Raw genomic sequence first — 21,056 nt, forward strand, 5'->3', positions numbered from 1 at the left:
GTGTGTGAATTATGTCACTTTAAAAATTAACTAAAAATTATATTTTGAGTTTAAATTTTTTCACATCGTTTTTCAGCAATTTTAAATTAATCAAGTTTAAATCTTCAAATTGTTAAATGATGATATATTTATTGCTTTTTAATTTAAGTGAAAATTAAAAATAATACTATGTGTTTTTAGTTAAAGAAAATTTTTAAATATAAAAAAAATCATTGTTCAGTTCGTAACTTTCTGTCAATTTTTAATATGCCTGGTGAAATTATAAAGTAACGTATTTAACATATGTTCGGTGGCATGATATTCTGCGTACAAGCTGTGTACGGCCCGGCGGTATATAAGGGCTGGTTTGACGGCACGCTAAGTAGATACCTGAGTTCCGTTGACTGTGACTGACTTGTGCAACCAACGGACACATCGCGAAATGTAAGTTGATTTTTATATTAATATATTTTAACATTTACAAAAAGAAGCGTTATTTTGTTTTTAATAATTGTTTGAAAAATATGTTATTGTAAAATTATTTTTTATTTAAAATTTTAAATAAAGAAAAATTATTTAAACAATAACTAAAAGTTATTTATTACTTTATACGTTATTTTAACTTCATAATCGGGATTTAATTAAATATTCTTTTAATTCCATACAATTTTTGTCAGTTTATAATTTTTAAATAAACTTCTTTCAATTATATATTTAATTATACCATAAAATAACATACCAATTAATCCAAAATAATTCAACCGTATAAGTGAGGAAGTTTTATTTTGTTTTGTAAATCGTCAAGGTAAATTTGTAAAGTTTTTATTTACTTTAACGCCAGAAAACCTCCGTTGTCAAATCTCTGGAGATTCTCATCTTTCCCAATTAAACAGCCGCGCTTATTCATCACAGCTTTTGTAATTTAAATTTCATTCCAATTGAGACACCACGTTATAATCGTATTTCCCTAATCATTATTACATATATAATTCTTAATGTATATTACTAGCTGTCGCCCGCAACTCTGTCCGCGCGGAATAAAAAAAAATGTAATTAGTTTATGTGTCCTTCCAGACTAAGTTCTACATATGTGCCAAATTTAATCGAGATCCGTTAAGTTGTTCTGGAGATACCTTCAAACAAAAATCCATCTAAACATTCACATTTGTAATATTAATATAATTTGTAATATTAAAAATTAGTTTGTGTTACTTAAATAATACTCCAAATATTATTATATTGATGGTTGAGTGTGTGTTTCCACAGCCGAAACATCATTGTTTTCTTTGAAAATCCTAAGAAAACAGCGTGCAATTGTTTCAGCTTTGTAAAAGATTATAAAGAAATAGGTAAAATAAATAATAATAAGTGATAAATAGTTCCTTAAAAGATAACATTATAAATCTTTAATATAGCAGTTGAAGTTTTGAAAATCGATTTCTTTTATATGTATTTTTAAATAAGGAATTGTTAGTATTTACTATTTATAGACGGGTTAACAAATATATACTTATCTCACTTTTATTTATTTAGAATGATAAGGATGACCATAACATGTTTTATATTTCGCCTTTTCACTGTCTACACCTTTCCCACTATTATGTATAATGTCTTAATTAAAATGCTTAACTTATAGCTAACTTTAACTTAACTAACCAAATTTTGCTTAACAGATTTTTTATTTTATTTTATTTTTGGTAACATGTTCCGGTAATACATGAAAATTCAATCGAATTATAACTTTTAAATCAAATTATAAACACCTAAATGTCAATTTTACATTTAAAATTAACGTCATACCATGGATTTAACAGTAATTTGTATAGGTAATTAATGTTAACATCGCATCGTTAGTCCATTTATTTATACTGTAAAAAATATTTTCAACACATAATATATTATAAGATAAATTTTTGTACTTGTGGGGTAATTTCAACATTTTTTCATTTCATTTCAATAACATAACACAAACATAAAAAGAAAGCACATAAGAAAAGTTACAAAGTTTATTATGTAACATATTAATATATGTATACATATATGGAGAAGAAATATTAAAAACATACCGAAACTCTAGTAAATAAAGATCTAGAAATGCACATAGGCTATTTTCAACCAATAATGTCTTTTCAATATCTTTTCAATATCTTTTCCATAGAATAGATTTGTTTTTCTTTTTTTACATAATTTCTATTTCCACAACAAATATAAATGCTCATTTTTTATTCTACGGTGACTAAGTCGCAATGGTAATTTACAGTTATTTCTTTGTGAATTTAATAAACACAAAAAAAAAACATATTAAGACTATAACAAACTGTAAAATCTTAGCAAAAATGTCAAATTTTTAATGCAAAAATAAAAAAATCATTCATCTAATATATAAAATTTCCATATCACAATGTCAGTTACCGTACTCCTCCGAAACGGCTTTACCAATTTTTACCAACTTTTATATGCGTATTCAGTAGGTCTGAGAATCGGCTACTATCTATTTTTCATACCCCTATTAAGTTTTTTTTAACTGTCGAGTCGCAGGCGACAGCTAGTACTCTTATAAAACTCTGCAACGACGTCATTTGAACACCTGACTAAATGGGCAGTTAAAATATTATATTACTATACAAGAAGTAACTAGCAATTAAGTAGTTGCAAAGAAAATATCGCATGTGAAAATTGTGGATGCAACAAAATTTACATTTCATTACTAGCAAGATAAAAGGCGAAACGGAAAGGTTAGGAGGAAATGGTAGAGTACATAAGAGTACAGTAACTAAAGGGAAATTTCTACTACAATAAATGCAATGTTACATGGAAAACCCAATAGAAAGGAAGTTTCGGCATAATTACCGTCTTCCTAAGCTCTTTATTAGTTGAAAAATAATTTAAATATATTAAATATCATAAAGTTTACTTCAATATCACAAACCTATTATTATCTCAATGCTTTATCAAAACTATAAAAATGAAATTACAAACAAATTAGTACAAGTGTCCTGTATATGAACAACTCTTGTGGTAAAATAAACAGAAATAAGTGCTACTTTATTGTTTTAAAACGAACGTTTCTTGTGTGTGGAGTCTTCTAATCGTGGACGTATCTCTATAGAAAAATGAATAAAAGATAATAATCGTTGCACTGTACAGGATTCAAGTCACAAGCGGTATACGGATTTATTATACAATTGAAATTATCCTAGAAACTATTATTTAACTGTTAAACATATTTTTAAATAAACATTCTTGAAAACTGTAATTTTTTTACGTTATAAACAGAATTGAAATGGAAAATTTTGCTAAATTGCTTTGTAAAATTGATATAGATAAATCAAGTACATGTACAAAAAATAATTCAGTAATTTGTTTAATTCGGGAATAGTCTTACATATGTTTCGTCTACTGTATATTATGTTTTGTTCAGGTGTAAAAAAAAATTAAAATATATAAAAATGCAATAAAACGCTTTCGCTTATGAATTGCACGCCCGCCCTACTGAGATAGTTTTCATCGCAACAATACATTTGCATTTCTTCAGCTGGCAGCGGTGAACCTTGTATATGAATACAGGGAAAAAAATACATCGCTGCTTATTTAAATTTATCATAAATTTGTAAGAATTACTTACACTTGATTAGTTTTTCATACACATACCTAGATTAAGTTTTACTGAAATGATGAGTTTAGATTTAGAATGTAATTATTTTTTGTCCAATAATTTAATTATTTTTTTCTGTCAATGAATGAATAGTAAAGGAAAGCATTGTGATGCAACCAACACATTTTCAGCCTGGTTGACTACGGCCTAGTCACCCCTAAATTGTGAAGCCCCTTAGTGCGGACATGTTTCTGTCTATAGCGATTTTCATAAAATATTTAATTTCGATAAAATTTTAAGTTTAGCATTTTGTTTTTAAAATATTGTTAGCTCTTAGACTATGATCTAGTCACTGGTAACTTGGGAACCCCCTTAGTGCGGACATGTTTCTATCTATAGCGAGTTTCATAAAATATTTAATTTCGATAAAATTTTAAGTTCAGCATTTTGTTTTTAAAATATTGTTAGCTCTTAGACTATGATCTAGTCACCCCTAACTTGGGACGCCCGTCAGTGGGGACATGTTTCTATCTATAGCGAGTTTCATAAAATATTTAAATTCGATAAAATTTTAAGCATAGAATTTTGTTTTAAAATATTGTTAGCTCTTAGTCTATATTGATACATGTTATTCTAAGTTACTCCAGAGTTCTAAACTATATCCATAAATAGAAAATGGAATGCATTTTCATAAACTAATCAAACAAAAGATAAGCAAAACTGAACTTATATTACCTAAGCTACCGTAACTTATCAGTACGATTTAATTACTAATGTCACCATTTTCCATATTTACTCCAGCTTGCTTATTTGAAAGACAATATTCATTGTTTCTAGATTAATTTATTGTAAACTAGTTAACTAGATAACATAACTTGTAGCTTAAAGTAAGAGTAGTGTTTTCATTTTATTCTGAATTAATTATTAGTTCTCGATTAAGCTTTGAGTTAATTTTATCAACCTATCTAAAAGAAGATTAGATTATTATTTTTTTAATTATTATGGGCCGATAAATTTTTAATAGTTCGCACGGCGGGAAGTCGTTGGATACGGAAGGTGGAGGACCACGTACTGTGAAAGCCATTGGAAATGCCTAAGCCCAGCAGTGGGCAGATAAAGGCTGTTGATGATAAATTTCTGACCACATTTTGATTTTTTTTTTTTCAAACGATTTTTACTAAGTTTGTAAGAAGGCATCTGAAGTTTTCAGATGAATGTTGTGAAATCCATGGATTTCGGAACATTTAACACTAAGTGCTATATAAAAATCAAGAAATAACGGTATACATTTATCACAAAATAGTAAGTTTAATTTTTGAATGACTAACAACGAATTTCAAACCAATCAATGAATAATAAATAAAAATATATTATTTAATCAGTAGCCTATGTGTTCTTCCACACTAATACGTTCTACATCTGTGCCAAATTTCATCAAGGTCCGTTGAGCCGTTCCGAAGATACCTTCAAATAAACTTCCATCCATCCATCTAAACATTTGCATTTATAATATTAGTAAGATTCATAGTAATCTAAATATTTCTATAAATGATAACATAACTTTAAGTGTCTATATTTGATCTACCCTTTTTGCTTAGAAAACACAGAGCCGATCATAAATGTATCTTAAGTGGTTCACATCTCGACATCGCTTAACTTAGACAAACTTACCCGACTTTGCATATAAAAGTATGTTAAATGGATTTTTATTTATAAAGATATATGATATATTTGTTTAAAAATATATAACTTAGAGTGTTTCAATTAGATCTACTTTATTAGAATGTAGATTTTATAAAGTTTCAAAGCTTCCGTTTTTATTTATAATGCTGAGTAATATAATTAATATCTAATCTTACTAATATTATAAATGCGAATGTTTGGATGGATGGATGTTTGAAGGTATCTCCGAAATGGCTCAACGGATGGTCGTGAAATTTATATAGACGTAGAACATAATCTGGTAGAACAAATAGTGTAATTGCTATTATTTTTTAACTCCGCGCTGTCGGAGTCGCGGGAAAAAGGTAGTAATATAATAAAATTGGAATGTCTGTATTGTCGAATTTAAAAAAATAGTTTATATGTTATCATATATTGTATTATGTACAATTGAGATCTCTTCATCTAACATGGTACTGTTATCGTAAGTTTCCACTGCGAAACCTGTATAAAAACATATCTTTGTCTCTGTTTCTTTCAAAGTGACTAAGAGGGATGGGGATTCATAATTAACTCATAATCTGATCCTACAATTTCATTTCTTCATCATGTTCTCTGCATTCTTCGGTTGTCATAAATTACATGTTATTTCCGTAGCTGCTACGGCGTAGAAGGAAATCAGACGTATGTAGTCGCTACGCGTAATGCTACAAGACAAATGTGAAATCTTACTAATATTACAAATGTGAAAGTTTAGATGGATGGATAAAAGGATGTTTGTTAAAAGGTATCTCCAGAACAGCTGCATGGATCTTGCTAAAATTTGGTATAGATGTTGAACATAGCCTGGAAGAACACATAGGCTACTAGTTAAGTTTTTTAAATTCGGCGCGTACAGAGTCGCGGGCTATAGCCAGTTATATACAAAACAATGCGTCCTTCGTCGCGATCTGATATGGGGATGAATTATAAACATACCCCTTGTCAAATTTATGACAAAGGGTCGTTTGTACAATATAAAACTAACTACATTGTTTTATAATAACTGATTGATTTTTCAATTTTTTTACATCAAGCATTTCTCATTTATTATTTAATGTTTTAGTTTACCAAGAATCCAATCAAAATGACGTCATCAAGAATGCACGGAAAGAGCAGTTCAGGCATCACTGCACTTCTGGTTCTCTTAGTCGTCGTATGTCTCGTACAAAGTGCTACAGGTAAGTTTGTTAATACATTTAATGCCTTTTTTTGTGTACTGTACATTTTCTGATGTGACGTCATTAGACTCAGGTGTCATCTTATTACGTGTGAGTTGCATAAGATATTCGCACCAATTGCTATTCATTTTGTTTTGTAAATAAGTGTTTATTTACGAGATTTTGACTAAGGCAATTCAAAATCTATATATCTATATATATAAAAGAAAGTCGTGTTAGTTACACCACTTATAACTCAAGAACGGCTGAATCGATTTGACTGAAAATTGGTGGGCAGATAGCTTAGAACCAGGAATAGGACATAGGATAATTTTTACCCCGTTTTCTATTATTTTTTTTTATTTCGCGCGAACGGAGTCGCGGGTAAAAGCTAGTTATATATGAAAAGGACAAGATAATATGAAGCAAACTGTAAACCAATCCAATCTAGTATGTTTGCTCTATAACTTAAAATTGATTTATTGAAATCTTTTTGAATCTTTAAAGTCCAATAGTATTATCAGAAATTCCAGAAAAAAATAAACACCAATAACATTCACGTAGCAAAATATTAACATGACTACCAGATAAATAACTTTGTTAGTTTTGACGTGTTCTATTTGATTTTGTGACCCCAAACGCGCTACAACTGGCAACTTATTTACTGGACTTCGACACTTTCCCGCTAATCGTTTTGATTCGATAACAATTGTTTTTGGAACATTTTTATATGTTTACTATTAACTTATCTGCTAATGTTACTGGTAATAAATGTTTATACAAATATACTTCTGTCTGCGTGTTTGCGTTACAATTTAAATTAATTGAAACTCTAAAAGAAATTTATCTTACTCAGTATATTTATTATTTACTTAAAAATATAAACAACACAATATATATAAGCTATTAATTATTTTTAAATCAAAGAAATAGGTAATATTAAAATAGATAACGTTTAAATTATTAAAATACATCTCTCCATTAAAATAATTTATACAAAAACAACAACTAAAAATAGTATATTCAATTAAATTAAACAACGATTCGGCTTTTGAAATTTATAATTGAGCAATATCGTAAGCAAATGCTAATTTTATATAAACAAAATAATAAAGCAAGATATTGAAGCCAATTAAAATTTCGTGAAGATTCACTTAGCTCTATGATCCTGCAACAATACATCTTTCTCTAATACTCTTCAAATCAATATTATTTCTATAGAATTTATATTTGAAATAAACAATTGTTTACAATGAATATGTACTTAAATAACAATTTATCGTAAATTCTTACAAATATCTTACTAATATTATAAATGCGAATGTTTGGATTGATGGGTAGATGTTTGTTAGAATGTGTCTCCAGAATGACTTTTTTTTTATTTTGGGCGAACGGAGACGCGCGCGACAGCTAGTAATTGTATAAGTCTAAAAAGCAGCACGGGAGCCAAAGTGTTTTAAAACTATTTTTACATCAATTAATCAACAAACACCTATTTCTACTACATTTCGTTGTTGACTCGTCGATTTCCCGCGCGATTCTATTTGTTTCATAACATATTTTTTCTAAATCAACAAGGCTGATTCGTAATGACCAGTGCTGTCTTTGGCAGATAAAAAACTCCTTGTCTACCAAAGAGGTCGTAATACGAAAATCTTTACTCAAAAATAAACTAAATTTAAACACTTATGTACCTTTTATTGCTTTCTTAACAAATACATTTGATTCTTACTAATCTTATTAACCAAGGATCTTAAATATGTATGTAAAAGTTTAAATAAATAAAATTCGTAGATTATTTAGTAAAATTAGAAGTTTATTTAAGTATTTATGAGTTATAAATCTGATTTCTTCACTAAGCCAAGTCGTAAATTACGCTAATGTTTGCCGGAGATATTAAACTCTGCTTTTAACGCCGCAACATAAAAATATGCCTGATAGACAAATATTTGGCGATGTCGGCAAATGTTCCGTCATCGTTAAACATTTAATTTGATGTTTGGCGTCAGTATATTTGAGAACTTTCCAAATATAATCCTTTGCCCTTGACATTACTTACCATAGTTATCAATGATCTGTTATGATCCTGATCATGACTGTCATCGACCTAAAAATGCCTGGGTTTTAATTAATATTTCGGAATGGAATCGAACCCAAGACCTTAACTTAAACAGCCTCAGCTACTAAGCCTAAGCCTAGCCTACAGCTACTACTACATTTTTTTTTGTTTTTTTTTTTTTTTGGTTCCCAATATGTCTTCTTCGATTACAAATAGACGGATTGTAAGTACATCAAAATTGGTCACATTTACAATTTTAAATACCAGGAAATAATACGCTATTCTAATAAAAAAACATAGGTGAATACCATCATTGAGTAGCTGGAATACAATGGTTCTAGGTCACGATATAATTCTGGGAATGATTTTTAAAACGAAAAAATTAACATGTAGTATAAATGGAACATTTATAGATCGTGTGATAATATTTTTTAATTATAAAGGTCATGAACCACGCTAGTAATTTAACCACTTATGCTAGTTTCACACGAGAGTAGAAAATTGAGGTAGAGCAGTAGACTATACTAGATGTTGATGATTTATTCGATAGAAAAAGAAAAAACTTGAGAGGTGTCAAGGGACACCCGGATGGAACGAAGTTCCTATGAATTTTCGTTATATATTGTCACGTCGTTGCCATGGTTACTATAGCAAAAAGTGTCGCGACAACTTTTCGTAAGAATTTTTTCCGTCTAGCCCCCTTTCACAACGCGCGATAAGGAACTTCGTTCCAATAAAAAATTGTTTTTGGTCATGAAAAAATTTACAAGACTTTTGATTAATACGAAAAAGCAAAACGTCAAAACGAATAGATGTCAAAAAGAAGACATTAATTTTGAAAAAAAAATCTCAAAATGTCCAAAAAGGCTGGACGCAACCCCGAGGCCGAAACATGTGTCGCTCGTACTGCTCTGTCTCGCGCGTGTGTTGTAACAATAGCAGCACTGTTTAATTTATCACTACCCTCGTGTGAAACAAGCATTAGCTTGCAACAGGTCAGTGCAGTGACGTATTGGGGTAGGTCGATAATTGCAACACAGTAACAATTTACATGTATAATGCGCCTTTGAATTATTAAATGGTTAATTATCTTAACATTTAAAATTCCAAACCCATATTCATAAGAAGCATTTTTACTATTTTATATGTTTAATTGAATTATAAAAATATTTGAATATTAAAACTAACTAAATGGAAATGAAAGTACAATATTTTCTTTTATTATTATAATGTTACAAATATTAAGAGACGGTAAATTAATAAAAAATTTAAAAATGTTGTTTAGTTTTTGACAGATAATGTTAAAAAAATTTATTTATTTGAAATAAGAAATAATAAAATGATAACAATTCCAACATTGTAAGGAAATTTGAAAACACGATCACACGGTAAAATTATGAAGGAAACTTTTTAAAGAAAGAACAACGTAAGCTCCTGGGACGTAACCTGTTATTGTCTTATTGAAGGAGACATCAAATTACTTACGACCACAATCGTCTTATATTGAATCGTGACGTCATATTACGTCACAATTCAATTTAAGAAATTGCAATTCTAAAAGCATGTTTTAAAGCCGATCAAATATAACATTATTGTACTATCTTTTGTAGTTTAAGGTTCCTATAAAAATAAGTTTTTTATTGATTGAATCTTTTCATACAGTTTAGAATTGTCTGAAGTTAAGTTGAAACGAGGTATAAAAATCAAACTACTTTGAGACCTACATATTCGTAATTATGATAGTTATTTTTAAAAATACAAGAATTATTAGCCTACAGAGTACTAAATTTCAGACACGCCAATAATTCCAAAGTTTGACACATCTGATCCACAGAGCAGCGAATTAATAGAGGTAGCAAATCCGCAAGCCTTATTGAGAAAGTCAACGGGTGGCGCAGTCAACGCGGAGGTATGTCAGAGCATGCCTATGTCGTTATGTTGTACCTTTCTATCGTATTACGTTGTGTTTTAAATTTCTTTCAATCAAAACATATATTTTTCCGGTTTTATTACCGTCAATGATTACAGTAAATTTTAAAAACAAATACATTTTCTTGTTTATGTTGTGTAATAAAACAAAGTATGACATTACATAAAGAGCGCGCCAAGTGTTAACGCATCTACTCCAGCATTTGTATATTTGAGTAAAGTTTTGTCGAAATCAATGTTGTATCAAGTATTAGGCATGAGCTTTTTCTGTAAATACGCCCGAGAAATATTTTTGCACCGCCGTAGATTAGATATTGACAGAGCACCGTTGTTTTGATGTAAAAAATTTGGCTGTTTAATATTTGCTACCTCTATTGTTGGATACTCTACGCTTTTGTAGTTCCTACGAGCTTATGAGTGTTCTACTAAACGATTATCATGTTAAAAGAACATAAATTATGTTTTAACGACAAATTGTAAAACGCATGTTGCATAAGGATTAATTAATATTGTTCATGGAAGTCCGCTAGGGGTCGCTTTTTATTTTTCATTCATAGAAATGTGATTAGCATAGGACTTTGTTGAAGGCTAAATCGTGAAAACACTTTGTATGGAAAATTTTGCTATAATGCTTTTTGCACTTGAATTACTTTAGTTTTATGTAAAATAAAATGCATTAAAATAGAATAGGACATGACAAATGTAATCTTGTTACATTTGAAAAAAGAATAATAATTTTAATGAATGAAATTTTTATTAAAATGGATTGCATTTACGCTTACGTTCAATTATAATGTAATTAATATTGTAGATTGGTGTAAATGTAAACTAACTTGATTATTATCGTGGACGCAAATGTATTTATGTACATGCGAAGCTGTCGTTAATATATTTATACGGTATGTCCTCTAGTACTAAATGGACATGTGGAATTTGTCCACCACTACCCATACTGTTTTCGCATGATTAACAAAGTCTATATGCAAAAATTTTGAAACTTCATAAACCAGCGACATAAAAGTGACGTCATAGCTCGATCTAAATTTAAATCGTGTCATTTGAATAGGAATGAGTAGGGTCAGTAAAACGGATGTTTTTAATTTATGTTCATTTTTTATTCGAATCACCGACTTCAAAAGATGCGATAGCGAATGTTTTCCCGATATTAACAGTAGTTTGCTAATATCATAATCTATATATATAAAAGAAAGTCGTGTTAGTTACACTATTTATAACTCAAGAACGGCTGAATCGATTTGAATGAAAATTGGTGGGCAGGTAGCTTAGAACCAGGAAACGGACATAGGATAATTTTTACCCATTTTTATTCCGCGCGGACGGAGTCGCGGGTAAAAGCTAGTTTTTTATACATCTCATTTGAAACTTACTACACAAGTTTTGACAAAAACTACTTCTCAGTCTACTTCATAAATGTGTTTTTAATCAAAAAAAATTAAGAAATTTCTCTCTTTCACTACTGATTATTTTCCTTTTAATGGATGTCTATATTTTTGGCACCACTTGAAGCAACAATAGATCATTTACCAACAAAGATCTCCTCAATAATTTTAATAATAACCCGTAAACAAAAGATAATGGTTTTGAAATTATTAATTTCGAAAGGCTTAATGGATAGATGAATTTTTAAGTTGGTTAAACAATTTTCTCGGCCTATTATACTTAAGAAAAAAGGTTAAATTAATAAGTAAATCTATATAATATATAAAAGAAAGTTGTGTTAGTTACACTATTTATAACTCAAAAACGGCTGAATAATTTGACTGAAAATTGGTGGGCAGGTAGCTTAGAACCAGGAAACGGACATAGGATAATTTTTACCCGGTTTTCTATTTTTTATTCCGCGCGGACGGAGTCGCGGGTAAAAGCTAGTAATAATTATACAAATTTAAAAACAACACAAAGGACAGAATAAAATTCAAACCCAAATCTAGTACTTGTACGAATGAAGCCTAATGCTTATTTAGCGACTCATTAAATAATTTGCTAATTTTGACAACGCTCCTTAATCCAACCTTCTTCTCTTGTTAGCTTTTTCCCCTTTAAAACTACGACGTCTAAAGGACACCCAGTTTGAGAATCCCTGAACTAACTCTCATTTCTAAGTGGTAGGAAGAGCTAATAATCAAATCCATTAATAAGATTTAATCTTGAGGTTAGTAGCTTCTCTTATACAAAGACTGTCTCATTTACAATGTGATAATTCAATTTTCAATTACTTAACAAAAAAATCTAACCACTGCGAATGACAAAATAATAAAACATATATTTTATCTTCATTGTATTGTCTCCAAAAAACATAAAATCATGTGATATAAATAATTACATATGTATGTAATACGTAAATAATTCGATCTGAAATTCTCAGTTTAATAGGCAACATGTAGAGCTCTTAAGCAAGTATGTTGAAGGTTTATTGCTTATGATGGTATACTAGAATCACATTAAGTGGACACTCCCGTCTAATGCATCAGAGGTGTGCATTTATGATAGTCCCATAATGGTAGCGTTGCATTGACTATTACATAATATAGATCAGTTACAAAGTAACGCTTCATTCATTGCAGCGTTCCTAACGCAGTGGCTGAACACTAGAATTGTTCAGTAAAACGTAATACTATTAAAAATTGTTTATTGTTGATATACAACTATAATTATACACTACGAAACTTAAAAACTTTAAGACAACACAAATTTGTTAAAATATAAAAAACACACACTAAAAGTAAATTGAAAACAAAAGAAAACTCGACTCGATTTGATCATGAACATTTCACGGCGCCAATTTGTGCCAGTGCTGTTTAATACACTGGTGGCGCCATCTATTAAACACTGAACTGCGGTTAAACATGTACAGGTCTTAGATTTGTTAAACTTTTAAGGGGTGACGCTTGTCTTTTGATCTCAGATCACACCTCTTTGCTAGTGTCGTTGACAACCACCGTTTTAGTAGGTGCAAGTTTGACATACGAGTACTCCGACTCTTAGCCTCCATAGAGTCGGATATACGTAAACATTTCCCCATGTACATTATGTATGTACATATGTACATTTATTATTCTTACAGTGAAGAAAAATGCACGTGATACATCTGCACATATAAAAAGATATAGAAAATTCAAAGATGTGTATGAATCGAAACACGTACTGGATCAGTGTGGTTGACTATGGCTTAGTCACCCCTAACTTGGGTAGCCTCCGAGCCCCTCTGTGGATACGTGTATAAATTAACAAAGAGACATTATCTTAGTGCAGATTTCTCATAATAAATCTAGGTAACTTTTGTAACCAAAATAACTCTGAGTGAGGCTGTTTTCAAGTGCAATCAATAACTTAACTACTTATGAAAATAACAAGTGAATAACGTAACAAAAATTATATCAATAAATAATAGCTCACGTATAATGAAAAACCTACATGTTCTTAATCTTAGGTTTCTTTTAGAATGGTATATAAAAGCTCAATCAGTTCACCGTTGACCTGCAAAAGCTCAACAAAAGCTTTTTGATTTCTAAAGCTCTGTACTTTGCACACTATTAAATATTTTTCTTTGAACATGCATTCTTTCTGAACAATACATGTTGAAGACGCATAGGAAATAGTTTTCTTTCACTGTTCTTTGTAATATGAGCTGTACTAAAATTATCTTTTATTTATATGTTCATTTAAAATAAGTTTAAAAAAATTCTAGCATCACTATCACTAATTGTTTTGTACGCAAAAAGACATTAAAAAAAACTTCGTTAGATAAAGTGTAAATGAATTACTGAAGGGAATAATAATCTGCTTATTGTCAGTTTCCACTGCATAAAAACTTGTTTAAAAACATGCTATCTGTCTTTTCCAAAGGATAAAGAAGGAAGAGAACTGATAGATTGTGAAGGTGTTGCAGACTCACGGTTGTTTTGAAATATCTGTTCATTATTTTGATGTTTCATTATGAACTTTTTTTTTTACTTACAGGATCCTGTTTAAGCTATGGACATTCTTGCTGGGGAGGTAAGTTTCTATTAATTATATTATTCGTTATATCAGATGACGTTATTTTAAAATCGATTTTATTAAAGTTATTACAAGTTATATGTCCATGGGCGTTGATGATCACTTCGGTGTTCGAATAAAGTAATAGTGTTAATGACTTATGAATTTCACATAAAACATGTATTAAATAACTCTATCAAAACACATTCACAAAGTATCAACACAAAGTTATAATTATGCAAACGTATAACTTTTGAATCCCAAACTAAAACAAGATAATTAAAACAGGGACCAAAAATTTTATTATTTCACTTCGTTCGAATAAATCGAATTTGATTTGTTCGAAATGTTTTTAATATATATTTAATATGATGATTCTGTTATAGTTTTAAAGTATACTTGAATAAATAAAAAAGATGAAAACTGTGACCTATTACGTTTGCATTCATCTGAATAGAATTCAATGTTGGAATGGATCTACCATTTCTTCTTCTTTTCGGCCATGTAACGCCCACCGCTGGGCATAGGCCTCCCCTAAAAATCGCCACGAAGATTGGTCTTGTGCAACCCGCATCCAGGATACTTTCGCGACCTCAAGGTCGAACAGATCTACCATTTATCTAAAAATTACACAAAATATAACTGTTAACTTTGTTGTAGTTTTAAAAAAAATCAACAACACAAAAAAGAATAATTGCAATTCAATGCAAGTTACATTGTAATCGAACGGAAAAACTAACACTGGCAACTTGTTCCAATCCTTTACGCCATTAACCTTCGGATTAATTTTAAAAATCGAATAATAAATTCAGCCGTCAAACTAAAGAATACATAACTGACAATAATCGGTTCAAACTACGTAATATTGAAGCAAAAATAAAATACTGCATTATCACTTTCAGCGCGCACATGCTATCAACAATATTGGATTTCTTTTAATCCCGGATCACTAACCATATGTCTTTTACATATAATTATGAAGTAACACATACAAATTTGTATAAAAAGCTATAAACAATGATAGCTAACTAGATATCTACAACCAACCAAAAAGGACATCTTTATACCTAGACTAGCTGTCACCCGCGACTCCGTCCGCGCGCAGTTAAAAAAAAAATGGGGGGTATGAAAAATAGATGTTGGCCGATTCCCAGACCTATGCTCACAAAATTTCATGAGAATCGGTCAAGCCGTTTCGGAGGAGTACGGTGACGAAAACTGTGACACGAGAATTTTATATATTAGATATTAAAGTTTTCAATTTAGTGAGACGGTGTCTACACATTCAAGTTACAATGCCTGATTTTTCAATTTTAGTATTTCATGAAGGTAAACATGAAACCTGCACATATCTGTGAAATTCAAATATTTATGTGAAGTCAGCAAACCCACACTGGGCCAATGTGGTAAACTATGTCCTAGTCGCACCTACTTTGGGTAGACTCCGAGATCCTCGGAGACGAGATATTTTCTGACGACGACGTTTTCAATTTAATTTGTCAGATTTTTCCTAACCTAACCTGAAGTTTTCTTATTGAATTACATCAATAATCTTAACTAGAATGTCGTTTGGTTTTTCGTAAACGTTTTTTGTCTTTGAACCAGAACAAATTAAAAGGGATTATTTCGATCTCAATACAGTTTTCGTTTCAAATTCAACCATAAACAAAGGAATAACAGCACCACAACTTTATGTATTGTAAATCCCTTATCTATGACAGCAGTTATATCTGGTATTACGCAGTGTCTCGTGGATTTTTATCAATGGATTATCCTCTCTTGATATACTGATTATTCTAGTATCAGTACTTAAGTTAAACCTTCTTTAATAGTTTTGTTATTATTATCAATTCATTATAAGTCATGTTATTGTAATTATTTTTTCATATACATTTATTAACTAAAAAAATCAACAAAATATATTATATAAAAGAATAGTATACCATCGGATGCGGAATCCCATGATTCAAGCAACCAGTGGTGAAGGATACAGAGAACCTCCTCACTATGCGTGCAGTTTCTAAAATAACTGCCTTTTGTATCAGGCCCTTAATCCAACTGTTTAGCGAGAGCTTCTTAAGATGTTGGTCGAAGCTCTTCGCTATCAGTCCATTCACCGATACGACTATCGGAATAATAGACAGTAACCTCGTGAGCCAAGTCTCAGTATTTTAGAAATTTTTCATTTTCACCTTTCACGAGATTCTCGTCATGAGGAATAGTGACATCGACTAACATTAAACAACTCTCAGACTGGTCTATTATTACTATATCGGGTCTATTGGCAGTAATAGTCCTATTTATTGTATTTATTGATTCTATGAAATTGATTACTATGTCGAAATTCTTTTGTTTGTTGTTCTTGTTTATCTTTTTTTTTCTTCTTTCCTTTTATTTTTACAGGTAGGTTTTATGTTTATTGTTACGTTGATCGTTTTTTACTTTATTTGAAACTAAACGTGCGTTTCTGAGACCAAAATATCTGTATAAAACATGTCGTCATCTCTCAGAAATCCTCATTTAGTAAAGTTGAACCTTGAAAGATTTCAAATTAAACATTTTAAGTAATTTAGTAAGAATGTTCTCTGTCAGTCTTTAAATAGTTACTCAAGCAGACCTTTAGTTTGGTTATATTAAATAGTTGTCGCCCGCGACTCCGTCCGCGTGGAATTAAAAAACTTAGTAAGTAGCTTATGTGTTCTTCCAGACTACGTTCTACATCTACGCCAAATTTCATCAAGATCCGTTCAGCCGTTCCAGAGATACCTTCAAATAAACATCCATCCATTCATCCAAACATTCGCATTTATAATATTAGTAAGATGTTGTCACTCAAAGTGCTGCAGTTTAGAGAAGAAACATTAATATTCCGTAACTCTTATGACATTATAATCCTTGTCACACCCCAATGACGTTGGATTTAAATATAACGGTAATTAAAAAATATAACACATCCCCTGCTACAGGTTGCGGGATGAATATTAATTATAAAAATGAAAATGTCCCTGAAATGGATGCTTAATGGATTTTTAACGTAACGGATTTTATACTAATTTAATTAACATTTGAACGAAATATTGACAAAATAATGTTGGTAAAAAAAAATTTAGAAGCATGTATGAATATAACAAGCATATTAGCTCCTATTTTTGAAACTTAATTAATACTCTCGTAGAAAAATTATGTTAAAATATAGGTACAAATTTCTTCTGAAATCATTTTAAAAATTGTGGACCTTCCTAGTTTTATATTATTACGAATATCATTTTTTGTCTGAAAAAGTTCAATTCTAAACTAACGCAATCTTTAATTGTTGTTTAATATTTAGTTATTTTGTATTGTATTATTAATTGTAAACATTTTAATAAACAAAAGTAATTTTCAGCTCATGGCAAGCGGTCAGGTAAATCTCTCTCCAGCGCTCCTGATTGGTATCTAACTAGGATCCTGCGCAGTATGGCTGCAAACACTGAAATGGTAAGCGGTGTTAATAATATAAAAAATCTAAACAAGAAAAATCCCCATTGTGATTCTCTTTAAAGACACCTTTAGTACAATTTTTATGATTAGATACAACGCCATCTATGTTTGATTAAAAAACATTCAATCGCCAGTAGAAAGTTATACCAATTGTGGTAAAAGAACAAACCATAACTTGTAAAAGAATTATAATGATTTATTTAATATATTGAAGAGCAACTTTTACTACTCCTTACTTTTCACCTCATTAAGTTATTAATTAATGAGTTCAGCGCCATCTATATATGAAATTTATAAACTAAACTTTCAGGACCGTTCCCGCCACGACGAAGCGAAAAACGCCGAACTCAACGACATCTTACGGATGGAGGTGACTGGCGATGTATCCCCTATAAACACCCAAATGTAAGCACAAACGTTTTAAGCTTTTAAAGGGTTCTAGTATGGTGGCGCTAGTTATGATATGAAAACGACTAGTATTTTCTTACCAAATTTAAAGTTTTCATCAATACAAACTACATTATCTATCTCATATATTTTTTTAATGTAACCTGTCATAGTATGAAATGTGGGACAGGCACCGGCACCATTCCTTTACAATATACATAACGGATTAGTTTGTTATGCATAGTGCGGTATATTGTAGTCGTGTCTGTTGTTAATACAAACGTGTCGTGATTGGGTATACGTGTGAATGTGTGCATGTGGGTTTGTGTGTGTTATTATATGACATTGAAATCAAAGATTAATTCACCTAAAACTGTGCTGGTTTATTATCTCACATCGCATAAACTTATTTTTTGTTCAAGGTTCGAGAACGGAGACTCTCCTGTTATGGTGCGATCACGGAACCTGGAAGCCAAACCCATGCTGGATGACAACGTGCTTGCCAACATGAAGATGTGGCAACTACTGGTAAATTATATATTTTTCGGTATAGACTTGTCACTAGTCTTGAAGTGACATTTACAGTTTCTCCAGGCTTGTGGTGGCCGGGCGTAGAAAGTGCTTAGCCTAGATCTCATGAAAGAATAACTCAGCTCAAGCTCCTTCAGAAGCTCCCCAAATGCTAATAATGTCACAACTTGTTAAAATCCGTGCTTACGTGGCATTTGAGTTATAACAATTAGTTGGTATGAAAATCAGGAAACGAACACAACATGCTTTTTGCGATCGCTTATCGATTTCAATCTCATTGGTAAAGTTAAATTTTTAAATAGTTAAAAGCTTAATTGTATATTCTGGCAGTAAGATTTGCTTTTGTCTTTGACATATCTCCTACACCCCTTAAATGAAAAAAAAATAATCTGTCATTTTGTTCCAGAGGCAGACATCGGAAGATAAATAAATACGAAGAAGATTAAATAAATCGAGTGGACTGACGTTCTAAATATAAATTAAACATGAATTTAATAAAACAAAATATAATCTAATGAAATTGTTACCTAAAGTTTTATTTATATTTAATACTCTAAAAATATTCTATGGAAATTGTCAGTTGTAAGGCTGGGTTACAATTGGCGGTAGCTTGTAAAATATAGTGTGTAAGTTGAGTTGTGCCATTTCATATAAATCTGTGTATTTAATTAATAAAAAAATTTATTAATTCACTGACTTCTTCAATTATTTAAAACTAGCTGTAACCCGTAACTTCGTCAGGGTGTAATTAAAAAACTTAATAAGTAGCCTATGTGTTCTTCCAGACTACGTTCTAGCCGTTCTGGAGATACCTTCAAACAAACATCCATCCATTCATCTAAGCATTCGCATTTAGTAAGACTAGTAAGATTTAATTTAATTTATTATTTTTTTTTATTTGCAATATTCTCGACGTTAAGTTAATTCTTCTAAAAAAAAGACTGTTTATATTATATTTAAAGGACTCTCCTGTAAAAGTTGACATATTGAACTTACGATAATTTAGATGGCACCGTTCCTATTCCACCTTCAGATTTTGACTTACCCTTGATGGTACGTTTCAATGACGTGGGTCAGAGAAGGTTAATGCAGTCAGAAATCTAAAAAATGAAAAAAAAAAAAATTTTTAAGTTTTATATAAAATTTTTCGTTACACATTTTTTCTTGTTTTTTAGGTTTTTAAACATTAGCATATCAACGTATACTAAATAACATACATAGAAACTAAAAGTTTTTGTTTTCGCAGAACATCACATACTTAATTATGGAAAAAAAGTAATAACTATTAAATTAATTAACTTTTTCTCTTAATTAAGGTCCAAAAACATTTAGCGGTTGACCATTCAAATAGCATTTAACTTTCTAACTTCTTTCGCACTAATACATGAGCTCATAAAAGGCTCTGAACATACAATTTTGCAGCCGAAACATTAAGGTGTGTTTTCACTAAAAGCATTGTTGTTATATCCTCAGGAGAGGGCTCTAATTACACTAACTAGCGAATAAAACTAAGGTTTAAATTATGAGCGACTTGTGATTTACACATTTTATTAATATTTATAAGTAAAAAAAAATATTATATTTAATAATTTAATATTTATAAGTAAAAATATTTTGGGATTTTTAACGATTTCATTGATTAACACTTCAAAATTTCTCGTTGATATTCTTTAATTTTTTTATTATTTTTAACGTAACTCAGAATGTATGTATGTATGTACATCATCATATAATATTATAAATGCGAATGGATGGATGTATGGATGTATGTTAGAAGGTTTCTCCAGAACTGCTAAACAGATCTCACTGAAATTTGACACAGATGTAGAATATATTCTGAAAGAACACATAGGCTACTAATTAAGTTTTTTTAACTCCGCGCAGACGGAGTCGCGTGCGACAGCTAGTATAACTAAACAATAACGTTATGTCTAATTTTTACTTTATTAATGACATCTAAAATACCTGATAATCTTTTTATCTTCTTGTATTTTTATGATCCGATATGTCTTTATTCTGTGATTCATTTGTTATCCGCTGGCTGTTTTACATTAAACCTTAATACAACGTTTAGATGAGGACCTCTTTAGAATAAAGTTGGATTGTCTGAGAGCGAAGGCTTCCACGCCTGTTGCATATCTATTTGTATTTATTTCTCAAACTAAATCTTGTCTGAGATTCTCGAGCACTAGTTGAGATGTTTTGAACATTAGTTCTTAGTGGAAACTGTTATTTT

The 21,056-nt window shown here is 30.4% G+C and overlaps 1 protein-coding gene across 2 annotated transcripts; it reads left to right on the forward strand.

The window, feature by feature from the left end:
* The first annotated feature begins 374 nt into the window (after nt 1-374).
* On the forward strand, nt 375-19,260 carry LOC106712897 (neuropeptide CCHamide-1). 2 transcript variants are annotated; one of them, XM_045679419.1, is made up of 8 exons: nt 375-423; nt 6,342-6,456; nt 10,329-10,403; nt 14,405-14,440; nt 17,808-17,899; nt 18,213-18,307; nt 18,712-18,817; nt 19,227-19,260. In XM_045679419.1, exons 2-8 carry the CDS (start codon nt 6,363-6,365, stop codon nt 19,248-19,250), a joined length of 522 nt encoding a protein of 173 aa, XP_045535375.1. In that variant the 5' UTR covers nt 375-423; nt 6,342-6,362; the 3' UTR covers nt 19,251-19,260. The 2 variants fall into 2 exon arrangements, with proteins under 2 accessions (XP_045535375.1, XP_045535376.1); XM_045679420.1 differs by lacking the exon at nt 10,329-10,403.
* The last annotated feature ends 1,796 nt before the right edge of the window (nt 19,261-21,056 follow it).

Source organism: Papilio machaon, chromosome 9 (genome assembly GCF_912999745.1).
Source record: "Papilio machaon chromosome 9, ilPapMach1.1, whole genome shotgun sequence".
NCBI classification, from domain to species: Eukaryota; Metazoa; Arthropoda; class Insecta; order Lepidoptera; family Papilionidae; genus Papilio; species Papilio machaon.

Excerpts from the sequence above, each read along its gene's own strand:
- LOC106712897 (XM_045679419.1), top strand. The coding sequence starts at position 6,363 with ATGACGTCATCAAGAATGCACGGAAAGAGCAGTTCAGGCATCACTGCA. Across the intron at positions 6,457-10,328 it reads TCTCGTACAAAGTGCTACAG|AGCAGCGAATTAATAGAGGT; the intron begins GTAAGTTTGTTA and ends TCTGATCCACAG. Across the intron at positions 18,308-18,711 it reads TCCCCTATAAACACCCAAAT|GTTCGAGAACGGAGACTCTC; the intron begins GTAAGCACAAAC and ends TTTTTGTTCAAG.